General features: G+C 40.5%; 1 protein-coding gene across 2 annotated transcripts in view; it reads left to right on the top strand.

Moving 5' to 3' along the window:
* The window catches only part of SMARCC1 (SWI/SNF related BAF chromatin remodeling complex subunit C1), a 92,020-nt gene that overhangs the window by 61,738 nt on the left and 7,908 nt on the right, over window positions 1-22,374 (top strand). Inside the window, exons 22-28 of one of the 2 annotated variants that reach the window (XR_012652490.1) lie at window positions 978-1,033; window positions 2,860-2,974; window positions 3,860-4,014; window positions 9,305-9,439; window positions 13,225-13,483; window positions 20,732-20,812; window positions 22,004-22,276. Coding sequence is in view for 1 of the 2 variants with exons in the window: in XM_075042880.1 (XP_074898981.1) it covers window positions 978-1,033; window positions 2,860-2,974; window positions 3,860-4,014; window positions 9,305-9,439; window positions 13,225-13,483 (720 nt within the window). In the remaining variant the exon portion in view is untranslated. The remainder of the gene's footprint in view (window positions 1-977; window positions 1,034-2,859; window positions 2,975-3,859; window positions 4,015-9,304; window positions 9,440-13,224; window positions 13,484-20,731; window positions 20,813-22,003; window positions 22,277-22,374) is intronic. The other variant, XM_075042880.1, reaches the window with a different exon arrangement.

The following is a 22,374-nucleotide window of genomic DNA, read 5'->3' on the forward strand; positions in this document are numbered from 1 at the left end:
TAAATTCAGACTCAAGCATGTGCTTTGAATGTATTTCTGAGGGCTTAGATATGATTTCAGAGTGCTTTGGGGAGAAATGTGTTTGGAGAAACAGCACAAAGAGCCATACAGGACTGGAGAACCAGTTGGTCATCATGTTTATGCAGAGCAGCAGGTACAAAGGGTGTGAAATGAGGTTTCACCGTGCAGGGTTTCACATCAAACCAGCGTGGAGGATAACTGCTCGTTGCCTTGAACTCTGGTGGGTTTTGGGACCAGAAATAACAAGAGATCCTTAGTGTTTTAAGAATAGTGTCAGTGCTTTAACAAGTTTGCTACTGCTTAATGTTACTCTGGTGTTGAATAATTATTTTGAAGTCTGCTTTGGAGAATTCTGGTATTTGCACCACCTGCAAAATGGAATTTAAATCTTCAGTTGACCTGCAGTGCATGACAATGCCTCTGGATAGACCTTTCATCGAAAGCAGCTCAGGGGATCTTGTGCTAAGGAGGAATTACAAGTCTGGCAGCACCGTAATTGAGGTTAATCACGTAACTGACAACCATCTACAGAATCAAATTGGCTGTATTGGGAAAAACATTTTGTAATACCGTGACTTACCAATGGGAATTACTGTATGACTTGAATATTGCAGAACTGTGCGTCGAACTGTCCTTTATGTAGCTAAAATGGATAGATTTGGTGGTTTCTCTCTAGATGGGTAAACTAGGGTTTTCAGCAAAGCATAGATAATTTAATGTTTTCTTCTGCTTGTTGGACTGAAAAGAAAAACCAGTTAAATTTAGATTTGCAAGTAAACTTGATTTTTAAACTAAAATTAGTGTAATAAGCTTTAGTATTCCAGGAGTTTAGTGTAGTGGCTTTCTTTAAAACTTTCTGTTCTCTAACAGTGGTTTAGTTGACCCTGAAATATGTGTCGAGTGTGATAAATGGATGTTATGGCAGTTCTAAATATTTTACTTACTACTTTTCTCAGATGGAGCCGAAGAAGAAAAGATGGAAACAGAGACAGATGGGCAACAGTCTGAGAAGGTAAGCTTGGCTCAGTACACTGGTTCTGAAAAGATACTTCTGACACTTATGAACCTGAATTGCTACGTTCTAAAATGCCTGATAAGAAAGGTAGACAGTAGTGTGCTGGTGAGTGTATGTGTCCATAGGGAACAGTTTTCAGTCTCCATAGTGCTTCATTTTCTTAGGAGTGATTTAGTCTCAAACCGTACGGAGACAGTTCTTTTGCTGGGCAAACAGCAATGAGACATTGGTGTGTTGTTTTCTAGTCCTGAGGAAAAAAAGGTTGGACCGGGAGGAAATGTAAACTGAGTGACACCAAACGAGTTTGAGACTTAAGCTGCAGAAGGACATCGGTACATTATGGTTCATGGTTCATAGCGGTCTAAAGCAAGCATCACTTTGAAGTCTTGCCCTAGAGAAGTTTGTCTTGTGACTAATAGCCTTCCTAAAGTTGAATGCAGCTTTCAGCTCTGACAAGATCAGAGAGATCAGACCTGAGTTTCGGTTTCTTGCAGTATTTGGCAACCGTTTCTGAGTGTGGGGTGTGGAGCTGAACAGAGAACCTGAAGGAAACTATTGCCCCAGCTGCATTGCAGCTCTTCAGTGGCAGTGTGAGTTAGGTACCTGTTTGGTCTGTACGATTGCTTGCAGCTTTAGTGGATGTGGGAGGATGAGATCTGTCTGACTAAGGTTGCCTGTAGCTGAGCTGGTCAATAAAATTTCTTGTTGCAAGAAGCCTGGGCTAACTCTTGGTTATAGATGCATGTATTGTGTACTCTTGATGTTGGGTATGATGCATCCTGCCCATAAAGATCAGATATTTAGGAATTAATTCCTTCAACCTGTTGATAGTGCCTACAAGAATGCAGTTGTTTGGGGCTTTTTCATAACCTCAGGTCTATAAACACAGTACCTCTTTCCAGATAGTCTACAATAATGGCACTGGCTGTGTTTGTTTCAGACCTGAACTGGAATTAAACTAATATCCTGGAATTAGAACATTGCCCTGTTTAAATAAAAGGTGGTAGGCACTTACTGAGTCTGCAGCAACAGGTGGTATTTCTGTGTTGCCTGCTTCATCAAATGAATGAGGTAAAACTAACCTAATGGCTGCTGAGTGTAGTCTTGATGTTACTTGTCACTCTGTTTTCAGGTAGTTCTTTTGCCGCCTTTCTGATAAATAGTCAGGTACACTTAGGGAGACGTAAGTGTAGAAGACTTGGTCAGAGCATGAAAAGATGCATTATTCTGTAGAGCAGAGTAAATGAGAAACATTCAGGTCAGTCTGGAGTATTTTGAAGGGGAAAATAATGCTTTCAGTGTTAAGCATGAAGCTGCTGCTTGCTCTCTTCCACTGATTCCTGGACAGAAGCACCTTCCTATAACATGTAATTTAGTTGTAGCATTTATTGCCACAGGAGGCTGTTGTGACCATGAGTTCTGTAGAATTTGGAGCTGTGTGGATAGGTGAATACTGTATAAATTATTAACATAGCAGACACTGTAAAGGATATAACACTTACACACAAACTACTGGAATAAATGGGGGCAGCGTGGAGGGTAGAACATGTTCTTATCTGTCATCTTAGTCCAGGATTTCTTGTACCTTCAGATGAACCCAGGTTGGCCTGGGTTACTGAATCTGATAGACTTTGTCCAGTATAACAGTTACTTTGTTGTTCAGATTTCAGTTACAATTGTCAAAATGAGCTTAAGTAGCAGTCAACCTTTAAAATATAATCTCTTTCTTTATGACAGTGAGTTAATTTGAAAGCTATAAACCAAGTTAACATTTAATGCCTTCTATAACTCTCATTCTTCAAACAATCTTTCATCCCATTTAGGTTGAAAACAAAGCAGAGAGTGAAATTGAGGAAGGCGATAAAGTACAAGAAGGAGAAAATGAGAGAAATCCAGAAAAAGAGCAAGACAGTGAAGTGACTGCAGACCCCAAGCCAGGTAATGGTTCCCAGCTGTTCCTCAGGCTGTGTTAGCTTTAATAGCCTTCCTCTAAAGTAGTTGGAATAGACTATAAACTCAGCTGTGGCAGAAATATTTCCTCTTGCATATCAGGCTGCTTCATGGTTCAGTAGTAAATATTCTAGTTTAATTTCACTGCAGAGTTCAGGCACTAAATTCTTTCTTGAACTCATTTTAGACCTCAGCTGAGCTTTCTTGCACCGTATGTAGTGACTGGGTGAAGAAATTGCAGTAGCAAAGTGCGTGTAGGTCATATAAATTTTCTTTTGCCTGTATTGCACACCCTTTGATCATTTTTGATGCAAAGAAATGGGACTGCTCACTTCTACCCTTAGAAGTTAATATGTTAGCTCAGTTTCCCTGTGAAGTGATGCAGAGCCTTTATTTTGACAGCCTAAGGGGTACCAGGTTTTTTCTACACAAGACATTATTCTTATTATTTATTTTGAACACGTTCCCCTTATACCACATGGATATATCGTTTTTCCTTGGAACTTATGTTCAGTATTTTAGCACAAGGTAGAACAAGAAGCATTTGGATTTGATGTAACAATGGAGTTGATTTGGAAATGCAGCTGAAATTGTTCTGATGAGAGTAAGCTGATGGCAGAGATGAATTGACAGGATGAAAACTAAAAGCATTTAAAGTTGCCCTATTTGTTGGATCAGATCCTCTTAGACTAGAATTGTTTCCCTGTCAGCATTCGGACGAATAGCAGTACCATAACGTAGGAATGTGACAGCATGTGGATGAATTAATTTGTTTGACTAACAGCAGCGTGTGTAGTGCAATTCCTGTCCTGACGTGATACTGTTAACAAGGGGAGAATGCATGTAACAGACTTGGCGGGAAATCTTTTTCAGAAGAAAAGGAGGCAGAAGAGAACAAGGAGAACGTTGATGCAAGCAAAGACAAAGAAAACGAGGCTGGGAAGAAGAAAGTGGAACACGAAATCTCGGAAGGAAACGTAGCTACAGCTGCAGCTGCTGCCCTTGCCTCAGCTGCCACCAAAGCAAAGGTTTGTTTTATACAAATATCCATTGGCTTGGTTTCCAGTTCACATTAGAACTCTTCTTAAAGTGGTCCTTTGTTCCAGATCTGTGCGGTTTCATGTTCTGATCTCTAATACCTTGAAGGAGCACAAGTGCCATCTTCAGTTTCTTCTGCTTGAACTCCTAAGTGAAGCATTGTACAGTTTTAATTAATTTAGGCGGCTACTTTTATGGTTATGAATTTGATGAACATCCCTAAGAAATAGCCCCCAAATATGCTTGTCATTTTTGGGAAGACTTTGCTCGATAGGTCTGGCTGTAATGCTGAGGACATAGGTCTGGGTGATAAAACACTTATGTTGCCTTTTTTGCTGTGCCGCCGGCTGTTCGGTGGACTTCACACAATCCTTCTGTGCTTGGGCGCTTTGTCTGTAAAAACAATGTGATGTTCAATTCTAGTGTTACAACTTTTTTATAGACAGCTTAATGATTTTTGTGTTAAGAGGGACTGTGTCTGTTAAAAGCACGTTCTTGTCTTCCTATCATTAAACTTCTGTTTGTCTGTAGTCTCTTAATGAGCTGTGGTTTGAATCAGTGTCCTATCTAATAGCTTTTCTTTACCCTATAATTACTAATTGCATGTTGTCTTTGATTTTCTTTTTGCAGAAACCAGACTGCCTTTGCTTCTTTTAGAATATCTTTTTCAAAATTCATTTTCTCTTTGTTTTTTGTTTGTTTGTTTTGGGTGGGTGGGGAGTTGATTCAAGTTGCAGTTTGGGTTTCTTAATTGCTCTTGGACTCAGTGCCATGTTGCATGTCACCTACTTTATAGATACCAAAAGCAAAGCATGGATGGTGTTTATTTCCTGATGGATTTCCAGGACATAATAGTAGCTGTAATGAGGTGTTGCATGTGTCGTACTGACTTTCCCAGTCTAATCTTTGACTCTTATAACTTTAACTTTAGACTTTTTTTTCCAACTGCATCATATATATTGAGGACAGTGTGGTGCTATGTTTTGTCATGGATGATACAGTTCCTCCTTTATGAACCCATGAGATTTGAGGATATTTTTAGTTACTACCTTTCAAGCCAGGTTCTAAAATCACAAGTTGTGTGATTTCAGTGTTACTTAGTGTCAGAGCTAGGCACCCTGTGGAATCCCACTTTTCAGGCAAACTTCAGGTTTGTTATTTTGGTGAAGTGCGGAGTCCTAACTAGCTCCTTGTGCATCACTTTGCCTGTCTGCCTCCGAACCTATGGTGCTCCAAGCACCAAGCTCTTTTACAGAGAATAACTTACTTTCAGTTCAATCACACTTAGAGATATTTTCAGCCAAGTTGGAAAAAACCCAGCATATATATATATAAGGAGGCATGAAACTTAATCTCTGTTTTATGGAAGGCTACTTGCTCCAAATAAAGATGATCTCCTACTTTCCTTCCTTTGGTGATAACGAGTGCTACAGGGAGAAGGGACTTGGCTAATGGCAGTTTTCATTATGGCAATAATAATATTCTAGAAGAATTTTAGCTTTACATTACAGGAAATAATATATTATAATTAGGATGTTCACACTTCAGAGTAGAATTCAAGTTCAGCAGGGATTTCTCTTTCCACTTGCACTTAAAAACCCAGACAATATTAAGGCTTTCAGTGAGCTGTATCTTGTCTGAGAGGGTAATTCAGTTCTTAATAATAAACTCAAGACCTGGCCATGTGAAGAGCTGTTACAGAGTTGTTTTTCTTACAATTTTATGTTGGAGGAATATTGCAGTTGGCTTCTAAGAAGAAACAGGGGTTAAAGACAGGCACTTGAAGTGTTTTTTCTTTTGGGATAAGTGGCTTCACCAATAAGATGTGCTATTTGAGAAATGATGTCCAGTGAATGTGTACATTTGGGGTGAGACTCTATATTACTACATATAGAATAGAGCAACAATTTAAAATGTGTTTTTACAGGTTATGGCTTCTGTACAAACAATATTAGAATTAAAGTCCCTTTTCTTCATTTTCTTCTCAGATTCCTAAATCAATGTAAGCTATTTTTTCCTTTCTATGCATAAGTAGCACCTGGTAGAAAATGTACTCTTTCCTGCAGATTGCTCTTAGCTTTTGTCCAGGTGTGATTCAGCTGCAGAGCTTCTGCTGCAGGTCTTGATCCATCACTTACACTGCCAAAGAGGACTGTCCTGGTCATAATTTGACCTCCTGCATAACACTGATCTCATGACTTCCTGAATTCATTTTGCTGTAGCTGTGATTGAATACATCTTTTCTAGGAGACACTGATATCAAAAATGCCAGTGATGCAAAACCTTCTGTAATTGTCCATAAGTTTTTTCCATGGGTGGCAAACTTTGCTGATAAGCTTTATTCGAAGTCTAACGTGCTTCAGCTACTAACCATTGTACCGCTGCAGCACTTTGCCTACTGGATTAAAAAGCCTTTGATTTTTAACTGCTTTTTTCACTTGTTGTAGGTATTTGGAAACATAAAATTCAGGAATAGAAGAGACCCTGTTGCTAAAATCACTTTTCTTCTTTTTGCAGGCAGCTACATCCTATCTTCTGTTATAGGCAAATCAAATTATGTCTTTAATTGGTTCCTTTTTGCTGCTGCTCTAGAAACTCACTGTGGGACCTTTTGCATCTCATGCTTGAATGTACGCGTGACAGGACTTAGTTTTTTGCATTGTGTGCCTTAATTTAGATAATTCTGCGTTACCTGCCACCTTTATTTCTTCTGTTTCATTTGTGAAAGACAGTCTTATTCCCTCTTGGCCTCACAAAACAAAAGCTAGATGAAGCATCTAGTCTCCTTTCACAAAATAGCAAGAGGAAAGGAAGAAAGAGTAATTTTCTCCATCTGTTGCAATTTCAGCTAAACTCTCGTGTGTGGATGAGAAGACTTCAGCACAGTATTCCAGTGAGATGGTGCTATTTGTCCATTTTCCAGAGGTCTCCTGTGGTCTAGTTTTACAGTTGTCTATACTGGTTGTCACACTCATGCTCTTGCTGTTTAAGATGAGGGGATGGGCTAGGTTCTGTGAAACTGCCTGTAATGTGTGTGTGCTCGGTCAGTAGCAAGTCTTGTGATTCCTTCCAAGTTTATCAGTATTCACCCAGAAGTAGAATTGCTGAGCAGCGTAACTAGAGTCAGTATTGTGGCAATGGGCATAAGCCCAGGCGCAGAGGCACTTGTGGCTATACTTGTGTTTGGGACTCTTGTGTTTAAATAGTAAAGCAAAGCATTGTTCAGTATCCGCTCTCAGCCAGAAGCCAGGTCCACTGGCTGGATTAGTGATGCTCAGGTCATTCAGAATTGCTGTTTCCCAGGATAATGTCACGTACCATCTTCTTTTTTACTTATTTATGACTTAAGGTGAATGCACCAATATGTTTATCAGGCAATTTAAGTCATTAATTTTGTCTTACTATTTTTTTGTCTGCTGCAGAGTTAGTAGTGACTCGTTCTTTTTCCATGTGAAAGCACTGGGTAATGCCAGGCTAAGGAGCAGTCTCTTTAGAAAAAAACTTGAATGATTATTTCCTTTCTAAGGTATATTTTGAGATCTGTCTTTTTACCTAATCATGTGCTTTGCTGGTTTTATGTTAATCTGGTTTCATTATTAAAATTGCACACATCAAGCAAGGCAAAATGACTGTCCTAAGCTGTGTGTATCAACAAAGGTACTTCTGTCACTCTGATTTTTTCATACAAATGAGTTTGTTTTACTGAACAGTATTAATTGACATCTAAATTTTCAGCCATTCAGTTACTTTATTTCAAATGTGTGCACCACTGTTTGGTCATTATTTAACTGAATAGCCCACTTGAATTTCACAGTGGCATGCTGTTAGATGAACTTGGGGGATCACTCTGGTTCTCTCAGACTGTACCGGATTTTAAATTAAACTTAGTGAGAGCCTTGAATGTATGTCACCTAAATTTACTTAAGACTTGTGGGTTACCAGAGGTGAATGCTGTCAAATTACACAACATATTAGTGATGGAAACAGTATCATATGTTTTTGAGAAATTCTGTTTATAATTAGGATTACCAGGGAGTTTTATAATGCTTCCTTTCTTTAGCTCAGTATTTCTCCGAGTTCTGAGCCAAGGTCTGGGGCACAGCTTGCTAAATATGAGTCTCTGTTTGCAGCTTGAGCTGGATGAGATCCAGCTTTCTCTTTTCTCCTTCTTCCCCTCGGCCCTCACCTTTCCCTTCTCAAAAGCCAATCCTCCTTCCCCCTCAACCCTTGGATGTGTCAGTAAGGCTTTGCTTGGACTCTATGATTAGGAAACATCCTTTGACTATTAATACAGAAACTCCCAAGCAGTACCCATGGTGGGTGTTTTGAGCGTATTTTCATTTTGAACAGCAGGCTTTTAACAAAAGCTAGTAGAAAGCATAATTAACATGCCTTTCACACTTGGAGAATGTGAAGCACTTTTATAAGCTGTCTCATATATCACATGTACATACACACACATATATATATCTCCTGTATCATTTATGTGTAAGTGTGTATATGTAAATGGAGTAAAGCTAAAGCCTTGTGAAGAATCTGTTTGCCTTTTTCTGCAGTTTGCTTTTGCAGGTTAAATACAGCTTTGCCTTCAGCTTTCTTCTGCAGTAGGAATACTGTGCAACCTGGTTATAAAAGGAAACTGGAGATTTTTTTTTTTAAACAGTTTCTTCTAATACCTGTGTAGAGATTTCTCTGCAAGTTCTCCCTAGCCTGAGGTGAAACTGCTGTGCTGAGAAAGCTTACGTTTTAGTGGTGTGGTGGTGCATGTAATGGGAATATGCTTAACTAGATACGTAGCTTCTCATTTACTTGAGAAAAAAATATTTTAATAGCAAAAGCATGCAAGAGTCATCTCACTGTTTTTGTGGGTCGTTCCAGGTAAAAGCCTCCAGTGTGTGTTTTGGTGACAGCTTTTTGGATGACCTACAGCTGACTCGGTACAACGTACCCTTGCTCCCTCATTTGCATTTCCACTGAAAGTGCTCTCTGTTGCACAGCTCTTGGAGGGCTTCAAGGCAAAGCTGGATTGCTTATGAGTACTGAGCATCCACAATACCTCTCATATTAAAACTTGACACCTATTTATTTGATTAAAAGCTTAATAATCTTCCAAGGGCTTCTGGTTCTGAGTGTAAGTTTGATAATCTAATCCTTGTTTTCTGTCCAGAAGTGGAATAGGATGGCTAATGCTAGATACAGGCATAGTTGGCTTATTCGTTCCTTTAAAGTGCTTTATTTTGTGAGATATGTGTAAAGCAAAAACCTGTGTTTTATCCTCAGCACCTAGCAGCGGTGGAAGAAAGAAAGATCAAGTCTCTGGTCGCCCTTTTGGTGGAGACACAGATGAAGAAGCTGGAGATAAAACTTCGCCATTTTGAGGAGTTGGAAACCATTATGGACAGAGAGAAAGAGGCAGTAAGTAGGGATTCTGGATTAAATCAGTCACTGCAAAGATATGTGTGCTAACAGCTGGAAAACTAGCAACTTCAGCTTTATGCAGGTCTTTCTACTTCAGCTGGAATTCATAATTACCCCCTACAGTAGCATTTGAGGCCTCTCCTTCTTTATCCAGCATCTTCCCTTTACCACAAGCAACAAACTGGGGGTATCCTGGATTTGCTTCCTAATCCGTACTCCTGTTGTCTAAGCATGAATGTGGAATTGGTCCTGAGCCTTTATGTAGGCCTTCTCACATGAATGGTGTCTGACTTAATAAGAATGGGTTTTCCCTGTAACAAGAGTGAAATGGGAGGAAACCTGACTTCCCGAAGGGAAGGGAAACCAGCTCGCTCTGTCTTTCCTTCCTGCCCCGGTTTAGACTGGAGATTTGGTTTTAAGCGTGTGGCTCAGTTTTTGGAGGGCATTCTCAGTAGCTCTTGGGAAAGTCCTCAAAGTGAGATGCAGTAGCAGGAGGATATGTGCTCGGGAGTAACAGCTTCTCATTTTGTGGTGATGATGGGTTTGCCTGAGCTGGAGAGGGCAACAGCAGCTTCAAGAGAAGGGAAGGAGGCAGTGACATAGGGAGATGGGAAAAGGTGTTTGCTCATAAGGACCAGAAAAGCATCAAAATAGAACAAAGCCGAATTGACAAATCTAATGAAGAAGTGTGACTGAGGAGGAGGAGCTGGGCAAGCTAAGCAAGAAGGTTGTTGGTTTCTGTCCTCAGTCTAGTGAGGCTGTAAGCCAGGGCATAGGTCTTGACTGAGGTCTAGCCAGCTGAAGAAGGTGGTGACACTAAGAGAGCATCTCTGCAGTGCATCCCAAGCAAGGTTGTATTAATATTGTAGCACTATTAGTGACACCTCACTGGAAACTTGTGTATCCCTAACATCAGGGTATAATGTGGAAGAGATGCTGTCTCTGCCTGTCAGCAGCTGGATTACATGTCAGTTACTAAGTGTTCTTTCATATATAGTGCAGCATACTTTCAGAGAATCAGTTTCTCTCCAGCTACTGTAAAGATGACCCAAAGCTTCATTTTTATCAGAGCAGTCAATTTTTTTATTTTTCTGTTGTATTGCTTTCTCATTTTTGTCAATAAGCAATTACTCTAGATGCTTTGAAGATATTGACTCATAATGCTAGGGCTTTTCACATTTGTCCTACCGCGTGAATTTAATGGAATTTACATTCTTACTTTGGCATTAATCACATTGATAGAGTTTGACAAACTGTGGTCTTTTGTTGTAGCAGAATGTCAGCAAGAATTTCTAGATTGCTCGGCATCCTCAACCATTTCAGTGTGGTGTTTGACACTGATTGGCAGCTCAAGAAGTGGACCTAACTATTTTGAAAAGGTTCGCTGTAGATTTCTTTCTTTGGGGGATATATTCTATTAGTGACAGATTTTTTTCCATTTTGAGGCATATGACATTTTCCTTTTTTGAAATGTGCATACAAATTTTTCCCTTGGCTTTCTGATGGTTAAATTTGGTCTTTTCACCTGTCAGTGTGGATATCTAGTGGAATAATTAAAGCAAAAAAAATTCCTTAGTGCCATTGCATGCTATGCATATGTTCTTATTTGCTGCACTGGCTTTTTCTCAAGGTAAAGGTAAGGCGATTCTAAGTGTTGAAAGAAATCTGTGCTGCGACTGGAGGGTGTTAGATTTTTAGACAAAACATGTTTACTTCAGAGTTTAAGCTAAAGTAATTTCAGTGCTGCCAACTCTGTGTGTAACCAGGGATCATGTTGGTAGGAGCCTTGTTGACCCAGAATTTATAATAGCATGTGAATGTTTTCTTTACTCGTTCTGTTTAGGGAAGAGTTAATTGCTGAAGACGAAATTGTAGTACGACGATGGTTATTGTATGAGTATACATTAAGTGCTTGTAATAGTCCCTTCTAACAGTGAATCACTTCACAACACTGCGGAAACGTGCTGGTGCAAATTTGAGGATTGTGAAGAGCGTAGCGTTCATGACAGTGTGCCTAAAAATTTGCCTGACTTCCTGAATCAGGTTGCATAGGGAGATTGTGTGGCAAACTGATACATGTTGATCTTGGTTAAGGTGCCTCGCCTCACTCTTGCCTGACGTTTGCTGCAGGTATAACTAAGTTTTGAGCGTTGAAGAGCAAATACAAATTACTGATAGACTGCCCACTGGAAAATGTGTTACTACCCGTTGTCTTAATGCTAATCTTTGGGATACGACTGTAGGTTGTGTCCATAAACCTGCTTCTGAAAGTACTACAACAAATGCAAGAACCTAGTACGGAACCAGATGTTTTAGGCTCTGCATCAGTTTTAAGACCAGCTCATGTTATAACTTGTGTTTATGTGCCTTTTCTTCTGTCAAACTGTCTTTTCTCATCCTGAGGAGGGAATGTGTAGAAGGGGAAGTTTTCACTGGTTTTCCTAAGTACAAGGTGTATTTGCAGGCACTGGATGCTCTTTGGGGATACTTGTAAAGACTTTTTTTTTTTAAGTGTAGTAGGATAGGGTACCATGAAGAGAGCAAAGCAGGAATACAAAAGAGCATAAAAAGAATATAATAAGTATGGTGTAGCCATACTTCTTGCCTAAGCCGTTGTTTCGGGTCATTTGCAGTAATTCTTCTCTGAACTGCCTGCCACCTACTGAATCTGTTTCCACACATGCACAATTACACCATTGGTGTACGTGCCTCTTCATTTTATCAAGTTCTTCCCGCTAACATATCAGATTGGTCAAGGAAAAAGGAGTCATGGCAGCATGAATAATCACATTGTAGTCTCTACATGCAGAAAACCAGCCCCCAACAAGGAGGATGTATTATTCATTAGGCTCTGTCCCCATCTGGTTCTGTTGGTGAATGCGTGCTCTGTAGTATTCTGTTTTCATCCATGCTTTGTCAGCAGTCAAACTGCTAACACAAAGTATTGATGGAGCTTTGGGATTTTTGGAGAACTTCTGCTAGGTGGAAGTCTCCTTGGCAACCTGCTTTTCAGATAAATTATGGAATATATCTTAAAATACTCATTAAATATTTGTAAACTAGTCACACAAATCCATGTGTCCAATTGCTGAAGAGTAATAGATGTAGAAATGAGTTTTTTAAATTTTTTAAATAAGCCAAACGACACATGCTTCCTTAACCAGGACAGTGATTAATCCTATAGATGCCCGATACTAAGAAATATTTTCTGTAGCTTTTTTATCTTTTCATTTTGGGCTTGCTTACTCTCTACATGACTTCATAATTAAACAAAGTAGCCTATTTTATGTTAATTGGCCTAAATTACATGAGTTTTTATATAATTCTCTTCTTAATAGTGCAAATCATTGCTGTCTGGCTATCATGATGTTCAAGTCCTACACTTAAAGTTACAGAGTGGGATCCTGCCTGTAATCACTGAGCTGGTGCTGTTGCACACATATTCTGCTTTGGTCTTAGCCTAGAAAATCTCTTTTGTTTCCTGTTCCAACATACAGAAGATTGAGAAAAACATAACAGTTTCTTCTAGAATTGTGTTAAGGCTGCATGCTTAGCACAGTACTCACTCAGTAATGTGTTGTATTACTGAGAGGTTCTTTAGGACAGAGCAAGGTGGGTTCATCTGTTCCAGCTGGAGAATGGCCTCGACCCCTTTACCAAAACCTGCTGCAAACCAGACAGTTGTGTATCAATAGGATAGGTATTTGATTTGCAGAAACATGTTTTAAATGTATAGTTCTTAACTTCGCTTTGCCTTTTTTCCCCCCCTATTTTTGACATAGTTAGAGCAGCAGAGACAACAGTTGCTGACGGAACGCCAGAATTTTCACATGGAACAGCTGAAATATGCTGAATTAAGGGCTCGTCAGCAAATGGAGCAGCAGCACAGTCAAAACCCACAGCAGCCTCACCAGCACTCCAGTGGGCCTGGGATGAACCCCCTTGGGGCAGCAGCACATCCAGGCTTACTGCCTCATCAGCAGCCCCCACCGTACCCTATGATGCACCACCAAATGCCACCACCTCACCCACCACAGCCAGGTAAGAGTTGGAAGGAGAAAATCCCCTTGCCTTAATAGTCATTCATAATAGAGTAAAATCAGAGGAAGAGGTATTGTCAGGTAAAATTCTGTCAGGTTGCCCAGCAAGGTTGTAGAATCTCCATCCTTAGAGACAGTCAGGCCAAGCTCGGAAGTGAAAAATGGAGCTGCCACGAAGTATTGTTTTCAGATGTTTTTAGCTTGTTTGTATTTCCTTAGACCTTTTTTTTTTTTCACCCAGTGATCTCTGCTCCTTCAAAAACAATCATTCCTTCGAATTCTTCAGTTCATGACATGCCTAACTGTGTAAAAAAACCAAACAAACAAAAAAAACCCAAAACAAAACAAAACAAAAAAAACAAACAAAACAAAACAAAAAAAAACAAAACAAAAAAAAAAACCAAAAAAAAAAAAAAAAAAACAAACTTAGGGGAAAGGACCCAAGTGAGAAGCAGAGGCAGGAAGCTCCTTAAGCAGTTTCCTTTGGCAGGAGACCTGATTCTAATATGCTCCCATGCCCTACTTAGGGCTTGGCTTTCTGGCTTCTGCCCTTCAGTTGTGCTTGATGCCAAGGGTAGAGATATTCCTAATACTGAAGGACAGAGAAATTAGGTGGCATTGTGATTGTGCCTCACCTCAGGAGGAGGAACATCCACTGGGCATAAAAAATATTACTGCCATTTACTCAAAACAACTGTTTGTGCTTAATGGGAAAACTGACAGCCCTCCTGTTAAGTAATTAAGTTGCTAACAGTATTTGCAGTCTCACCGTTGAACCATTTTACTGTTAAAAGGGATTGAGACTATCAAATGTTGTACTTATGCTATGAAGATGTTTATGGGAGTTAGAATTGGTGGCTTTCCTGTACGTGCTAAATGTTGTTGAAATTATAATTTAAAACAGAATAGCACCCACCGCCTGGCGTGTAGTAAACTGATAATCCAACTAGAGCACAGTGAAGGAGAATAGCTTTTGTCAGTTGTCAACTGCTTGACCAAAAACTATTCTAAAAGAAGACCTGATCAGTTGTTAGCTGAAAATATTTTGAAAGATGTTGCATAGGCTGCTGCTGAAGAAACTGAAGAGTTTGGGCTATCATAATCAAAAATAGGATGTGGCAACTGAAAGCCTGCAGGAGCCTGAGTTTTCATTTTGGGAAAAGACCTGTGTTAAGTGTATGGTTTGGAAAAGAGCAGAAGTGCATAGTAAACTAGCAGGATTTGCAGATGACCATGAAAATGTGAGTTATCTAATCTAGCTGTGTGAATCTCCACAATAAAAAAAAAAAACCACTTGATTTGATCAACAGATGCAGAGTAATGCTAATTGGACAGGAAGGTAAGAGTTAGTCGTCTTGTGATCTAGATGCTTAAGCTAATGATCTTTTTAAGGGACCAGAGTCAGTGAGCTCCTGGATATATTGTGTCCTTGTGGACAAAAAATGCTGACATTGTTTTGGGAGCTGTTTTGGTTTTTGCTGAAATTGAATTGGGATTGTGATAAAATACGGTCTATTGGGTTTTTTTTAGATTCAAATAATATTGTAGCTCGATTTGTCTGTCGTATGCTGTATTGACTACTCAGGTCTATTTACTTATCAGTAGAATGAAGAAACATTCTGTGGAATGAAAAAATAGCAAATTGGAAACAGATTAAAGGGGGGAATCATTGCATACCATTAGACTAGCTCTTACTTACAAGCTGCTATTGAGACTGAAAATGTAACAAGATTAAATGCATTATTGTATTCTCTAGGGGACTAATAAAACTTGATTTCTAATATATTCACATCCTTGGTTCACATAATACCTTATTACTTCAGCCCCATTGTAATCATCCAGGTCCTCTGTATCCCCAGTGATCCCTTTCAGTGAGTATTGTGGGCAATGTGGTACTGTGTTAATTAGTCAGTACATCTCTTTTTCAGATTTGATTAAAGTTAGTCAATAGATTGACTTTTCCACCATCACCACCCCTCCTGTTAGAGGGCAGCAAACTGATGGATGAGGTGCAGCACTTCTGGCTCCCATGACAGGGAAGCATCTGGTGCTATCTCATGCTGTACAGATACAGGACTAGGATCTTGCCTTTTACCTAGTCTGACAGTTTGCTGGTTTGATATTTTTGTGAAGGTGAGAATTCAGAGGCCCTTTGAGAGTTCAAAGGCAAACCCCTCTGCTTTTTCTGCCATATCCCAACTGATCTAGAAAGCAAAATAGTCCCTTTTCCTCAGGCTCTCAGTGGAAGTTTGTCAGAAAATGCGTGGGAAGTCCATAAGTGCCAAAGCTTTTTGGCTTCACAGTGGAGTTCTGTATAACTTGAGGGCAAGGAGAGAAAATGGGAAAGTTCGCTGTTTCCTCAAGTGAGTTCAACTGAGCCAGTCCTGGGGGTGTGTGTGTAAATAGTAACTTAGGGATCCTTCAGTGCCCAGAGATAGTGACTCAAATTGACCTGATTTTCTGTTTAGGTAGTTTAAGATGCCCAGAGTTTGACTTTCCTTGACAAATAAGTACATCACAGGGAGAATCTCCGTTGCATGTAGCAGCCTCCAGAAATCTTACTGACATGCTGAAGTGGTCAGCAGTTGCGTTTTGTGTACACACACCCCATGTATTATATACATTAAAAACCAATCCCTTATCACCTCACGTTGGTCATGTTGAATCTGTGATAAATACTACAGAACTTCTACGTATTTTCCTTACTTTCTCTTTTTTAGGGCAATTGTGTATTTATTGGACTTGTAAGTCTTGGACCATTAATAGTCCAATACTTTAACAACAGACCAACCTGTACATACATAGATCAGTAGCAATTTTTCCTGCTCGTTTACTAATTTGGGATCCTTTGAAACAGACTGGTGAACTTCACCTTAATAACCACACATCCATAAGTTCCCTCACGGCGTGCCTGCCCACGAGTCTCCTGCAATCTTGGTGGAGATGCCAAAGTTTGGAGGGTGTGGGTAAATGAATTTCACCCTGCTAAAGAGGGCTGAGATACACTTGCAGAAGAAATCTGAAAGCTCTTTTTTGCTGCTTTTAGTCCTGTAGTGGAACGTCTGGCTTCAGAGCTGTTGGTGTACAGCTTCCCAGTGCAGAGCTTGACATGCTTTTGTAAGAAGGAGGAGCAGTTTCTTTACCTGAGTTCTCAGCTTCTCTCCAATAACAACCTGCTGTCTCTAAGGTGGCCAATTTCGAGAAACCCCAGTGATGAATACCACAGTGTAATTCTTCATTCAGGTATAAAGATGTTATTGGAGACTTAGACAAGTTGCTGCCTGCTGGTCTGTCTAACAGCTCTGCAGGAAGAACTGACCCATTCAGTTTGCGTTGGAGGAAAATCCCCAAAAAAGCTTAGTAACTGAGAAGTACCAGTGGGAAACCTTCCAAAACACAGCCCCGAGGGGAAGCTGGAGATGGAATACCCTGCACAATTTCCTGTTCAGCTTCGTGGTTCTTAACTCCAGACTTTACCTTGGTTCTTACTGATGTTTTCAAACAGGTTTCTGACCTTAATAGTGACTAAAAGTGTAACTGTTGGTTCAGTAGACCATGAACAAAATGCTAAGTCGGATGTCTTCAAAGTGATTGATGAAAGCTGAAGAGATGGTAGGAAACAAAGTGATGAAAGGATGTGAAAAGGCATTTATAAATGGAAGAAAAAAAAAATTGCTGCTTATGGCTTTTCTGGTTTCAGAGACAGAAGCAGTTAAGCCAAATCTCTTAACTAGAAGTTAACAGTGAAGCTTTTTCCACAAAAATGTTCTTTAGCTTAGATGTCAGTCTCTGGACACAGCTGGTGAATGCCTCCAGTCGAGGGTCAGTCTTTGCAGTGAGCTGCTTTTCATCGGCATGGCCACGTCTGGTTCTGCTGGACTGCAGAATTTGTTGGGACATGCTAAAAAGCTGAAATAAGTCCAGGGGCCAGTGTCCACGGGCCGGTTTGGTGAAAGAGAAACCAGGACGAGCCAGGAGAGCTTCTCCAGAGAGGAGAGCTGGTGGTCAATTCCACGTAAAGCAAAAATTTTACAGCAAACGGTGTACAATGCACAGCCCAAGAGGTTTCTTAGAAGCTTTTGCTGCTTCACCCAGGGTTTTTCTTTCTGGGTCTGGATTAACTGTCTTTTTGCTAGTCATAGCAAGCAACATGGCTTGATGGTTAAAGCTTTGAGTTTAAAAACTTGAAATAGGACTCTGTTAATCACTTTGCTGTGACGTACAGTTTAACTTGATCCCTGCTTCTCCAGTGCAAGCCTGTGCTCGGAGTTTGGCTGCCTTTGGTTTGTCCTTTGGTGCCTGGGTGCGATGAGATTCTGGTCAACTCGATGACCAGAAGTATGTTGCTGTTCTCAGGCACGGGCACTGATTTCAAACAAGTCCCATTAGCAGTTCCTTTCCCAGATTTTTTACTTTAACGTCATTTTGACTGAGCTTATTTTGTTCTCCTTTCCCGTGGAATGCAGACTTTTGAAATAGAAGAGTAAAATTGGATTCCAATTTCACTGTGAAAAGCTGTACCTTGTAATTAGAACAGAAAAGAAAATTCCCAATTTCTTCCTGTGTTACTAGTCTTGCTGCTGGTTGTATCATTTGAAGCACGTTATTGATTTCTCTTTGTGCGCTATTCTGGTTATCTGTGAAATGTGAAGTGCCTTGTACAAGTGATACCTGTGGTGTGTAATACGAGAAACTTCGTTAAATTCTTGGAGAAAGAGTGATAGATATGTATTAATAGCTGTCATTAACTTTTCCCTTCAGGGGGGATTTTTCAGCTAGTAAATAATTTCTGACCCAAAGCAGAAATAGAATGAGGAGGTAAGAATACACTTTCCACTATGGCTGGATGAGTAACTTTAATAACCTTTTTCCCCCCAATATATTTTGCATAATTTTCTGTCAATGGTTGAAATATGCAAAAGAATGCTTTGTCAGTAATTTTGGGCTTGTGGTTTTTTCAAGTAAGTGTTGTGCATTTCATTATTTAAAACTTGCGGTTTTAAACTGAGCTACTGGATGCTGTTTACTTTCCTATTGGACTGATTGCAATTCCAGGATTTTTTGGTACAGATAAGAATTTTGAGTTCACTTCCTTTTGGTAAATGTTTTTTAACAACTGTCAGTGCTTTCTTTTTTATCCATTGTACGTAATGAGCTTGCTGACAGGAGACACGCAGGGAGTAGTCAGATAAAAGGAAAGCAAGGTCATACGGGTGTAAATGGGTTTGCAGTATTCATCCACAGTGCTGTAATACGTGCATACTTGTGGGTTTGCAAAGTGTTACAGTGGTTGGTAATGCAGAAATATTAAAGCCACGTTGGGTGTTCTCTGGTATATTCTTGACTGTGAAAACCTGGCCAGGCAGGAGGCATTATGGGCTGAAATAGTAAATAAGAGTCAATCACAGGACAGTGGTTCCACTGGGGATGCCGGATGTATTTTAGTGATTTGCATTGTACTGTGGTCTTAACATCTGCAGAGCTTTTCCAGTAAGTTTGAGCAGCTCCTAACTCCTTACAAGAATGTATTATTGAAGATGAATTAATATTTGAAGGTTACCCGTGCTGCCCTGCAGAACGGTTGTCCTTGCTGGTGTGACACAGTAAGCATCTTCTCGACAAAGTATCTTCCGTCGTACGTGCTCTGTTGTAGAAAAATAATGGTGAGCCCTTAGCTGTGAGACGTCGTGGGTGTCAGGGCCCCGCCAGCCCGGCACGGTGCACCTTGGCGTTCAGAGGTGTCCGACTTCAGCACGCCGATGCCTCCATCGTCAGCGCCGGATGAATCACGCCAGAGGGGAGTGACAAACGCAATATGCAAGCGAAGTGGAAATTCTGCCTCTCCCCTGAGATGCGATGCTAAATGAGTTATTGTGGTTAATTATTCACAGTTCTTGGCTACGGGATTGTCTGCTGCAGTGCATGTGGGGAGAGGACGTGCTGAAGGAAAGGACGTGTCTGAGAGGCTGGTTATAAGTGCAGATTTCTGGGTTTTCTGAAAACCATTCCCAGTGGGAAGGAGTGCATCTTGCAGTGCTGCAGAGCTGCTCTGCAGTGAAGCTAGCAGGCATTCCCTGGAGCAGTCCTCTGCTTGTTCCCATATGAAGACTGTGAAACAATTCATTCAGTAGTAGGAGAGCGAGATTTCAGCGAGGCACGTCCCCTACGGAGATCAGAGGAACGTCGGAGCACAGCCTGCTTTCCCCCTCTCTGAAATCCTGGCTGCCAAAGGAGGAACTCCCTTCACATAACACTGGCTGCGTTTGCAGATTTTCTCTTTGAATGGTAAATAGGGAGAGGTGCGCAGGAGGATTTGAATTGGCTCCAAGCTTTGTGCATCATGCCCCGTCGGCTGCTACAGTGAAACAAAAATACTAAAACTGTTTACCACTCCAATGCCCCTCAAGTAGCTGATTTAATAGAGGTAGAGGCTTATTTAATAGAGATAAATACCTTGGACATTGTTTAAAAACTGTTCTTCATCTGTTTCACTGTAATGTGAATCTGCAGTTGGCAGTTTGCTAATAGTGGAATGCTTCAGAGCACGCATTAGAAAATGTCTACAATCTCTAACGTGTAAAGGATTTTTTTTAGTCTGCTAAATCTTGTTTTATTGAACCTTTTGGCTTTATCTCTTCCTGCGTCTGCTGTTTTTAAGCTCTCCCCCTTATGTAGGTCACGCTTCCACATTTTATGCTTGAGCCACTGTCTTGAAGCGGTATCACTTGTAAAATGAAAAAAACCTACAAACTCTATAGAAATAGGACTTCATTTTTGCCATAGTGATAGTAGTAATTTCCACTTGCTTAATCCCAGTTTGGTTGGGTATTGCTTGATTATTGCTCAACTTCAGCATTTTGGAGTTCTGGTATGTGATAGGATTGTTCCTCTGCAAGTATCCTAAGCTAATTTTAAGATACAGTTGTTGTGTCCCATGTCAGGAAGGCAAAAAATGGGCAGCCAACCCTGTATTCAAACATAGAGGAGCTTCTCAGTTTATGGGCTTCTTCAGAAAAACTGCAGTGCTGCTTATTTTTAAATCTCCAAGATTTAAGAGAGAAAAAAGCTCTACAGACTCCTTGGTCCAGGTAGGAGGGTGCTTCCCAACGAGCATCACTATGAGATTTAGGGTCATGACACACTTTGAAACAATTTTTTTTAAAGTTGATTTAATTTCTGTTTAGTGATTTTAGTTTGACTATGGTTGATTTGAATATAAAAGAGTCCTCGAATCTTTGCATTAATGCAGGTTTGACAGCCTTTCTCTCACTGAAGGAATACTTGCCCAATGTCAGAGCATAAGACCTCATGTGAAGCCACTCAGTGTGTGGTAAGTCTGATCCAGCTTCAGGTGCTTCAGAAGAGGTTTTTTAATATTAATCACTTCATTAGTGCAGAGAGAATCTTGTAGGCGTGTGGTGTTAGAAGGAGGATGGCTAAATTATGCTTGGAGAGGTTGAGTCTTCTGTCATGTGGCACCTCCCAGGCTGGGGATTTCTCAGTTCCCAGCTTTCCTGGTCTTCTGAAACAGAGCTACGTTGTTCCAGTTTTTACGTTTTTATTCCCTGATCAACCTTAATTTTGCCAGTGAATAACATTCCTCATAGCTGTGAATTTCTTCTTTTGCTACAAAGCCCTCTATGTCTTTGGGCCATGTTTTGTCTCCAGTTTTTTGTTTTGGCAAGGTTCAGTCCCTGCCACCCTCCTGCCCTCGGCAGCTTGAGTTGCCCTGTATCTGCTTCTGCTAGTCTGCCTTTGCTTTTGCATGCTTGCAGCTGCAATTGTTTCTTCTTTTTTTTTTTTTTTTTTTTTTTGGGGGGGGGGGGTGTTGAAAGTATAGGAGTTCATTAAAAATAAAAGATCTACTCAAGCCAGGGTTCTTAAGACCATAATAATGTTGTCTTGACGTACCAAGTGGCTGCAGTTCTCATGTGGTACCTTCCGAGTGCAACACTGGAGTCAAAGCATGGGAGGAGTGCGAGGATGGGGACGTACAAGGAGGCAGTGCTCATCTCCCTTGTGTGAGCTAATCTAGATCCAGACACAGTTTCCAATGCTAAAGCTTGGTTTGCCAGCTCCGTTGCTCTGTTCTCCAGCAAACTTGACTTTTTTCACAAGTAGCTTTTGAGTGTGTGTATATACTGTGTCTGCCCAGATGTTCACATCGCTGTCTTTGATCTGATAGATAGCAAAGGCTTTGTGAAGACTGTAAGAAATGGGGCAAATGCAGATCAAGCCTTCCACAGTCACACTCCTCGAGCATTTTGACACTCAGTGCTTAGGGCCTGCTTTGAACTGGTGTGTTCATAGCCACCGATAGACCTACCCTTTGCAAATCTGTGTTAGCGAGTTCCATGGTGTAACTAAGTTCTGTGAAAGCAAGTTTTTAAACCTGCAGCATAAGAATTGCGGTGGCCACCTTTAATTCTGTATTCAAGGAAATAAAGGCTTCCTATTTGCTTTTCCCATATCTCTTATGATCTTAGACATGTAATAAGCTGTCATCTCTTCCCCCATACAGACTTTCTCCCAAGTACACTGATGGGCATTAGTTGTACACCTGAGCCTCTACGCTGAGTCCACTTTATTAAATATTATTTTGAGTCCACTAGAAGACTTTCAACTGACCAGGAACATGCAGCCTATCAGTAGAGTGAGGCAGATGCTCAAATTCCCTTTTTGCCTGTGAAACAAAACCAACCTGCAGTGTTCTTCTGTTCTGGGCTCTAAGGAAGAGACTATATTTGCGAAAGCAGCCACTGAAGATACCAGCTACTCTTGGAGGACTTCACAGGTAAACGGAGGAAAAGAGTATAAATTTTTCCTGGAAAGTAACTCCTTTGAGTTGAAGTTGTCAGGACATTTTGTAAGTGAAGAGAACAGGGTATCAGT

Source organism: Buteo buteo, chromosome 2, assembly GCF_964188355.1.
Source record: "Buteo buteo chromosome 2, bButBut1.hap1.1, whole genome shotgun sequence".
Lineage (NCBI taxonomy): Eukaryota > Metazoa > Chordata > Aves > Accipitriformes > Accipitridae > Buteo > Buteo buteo.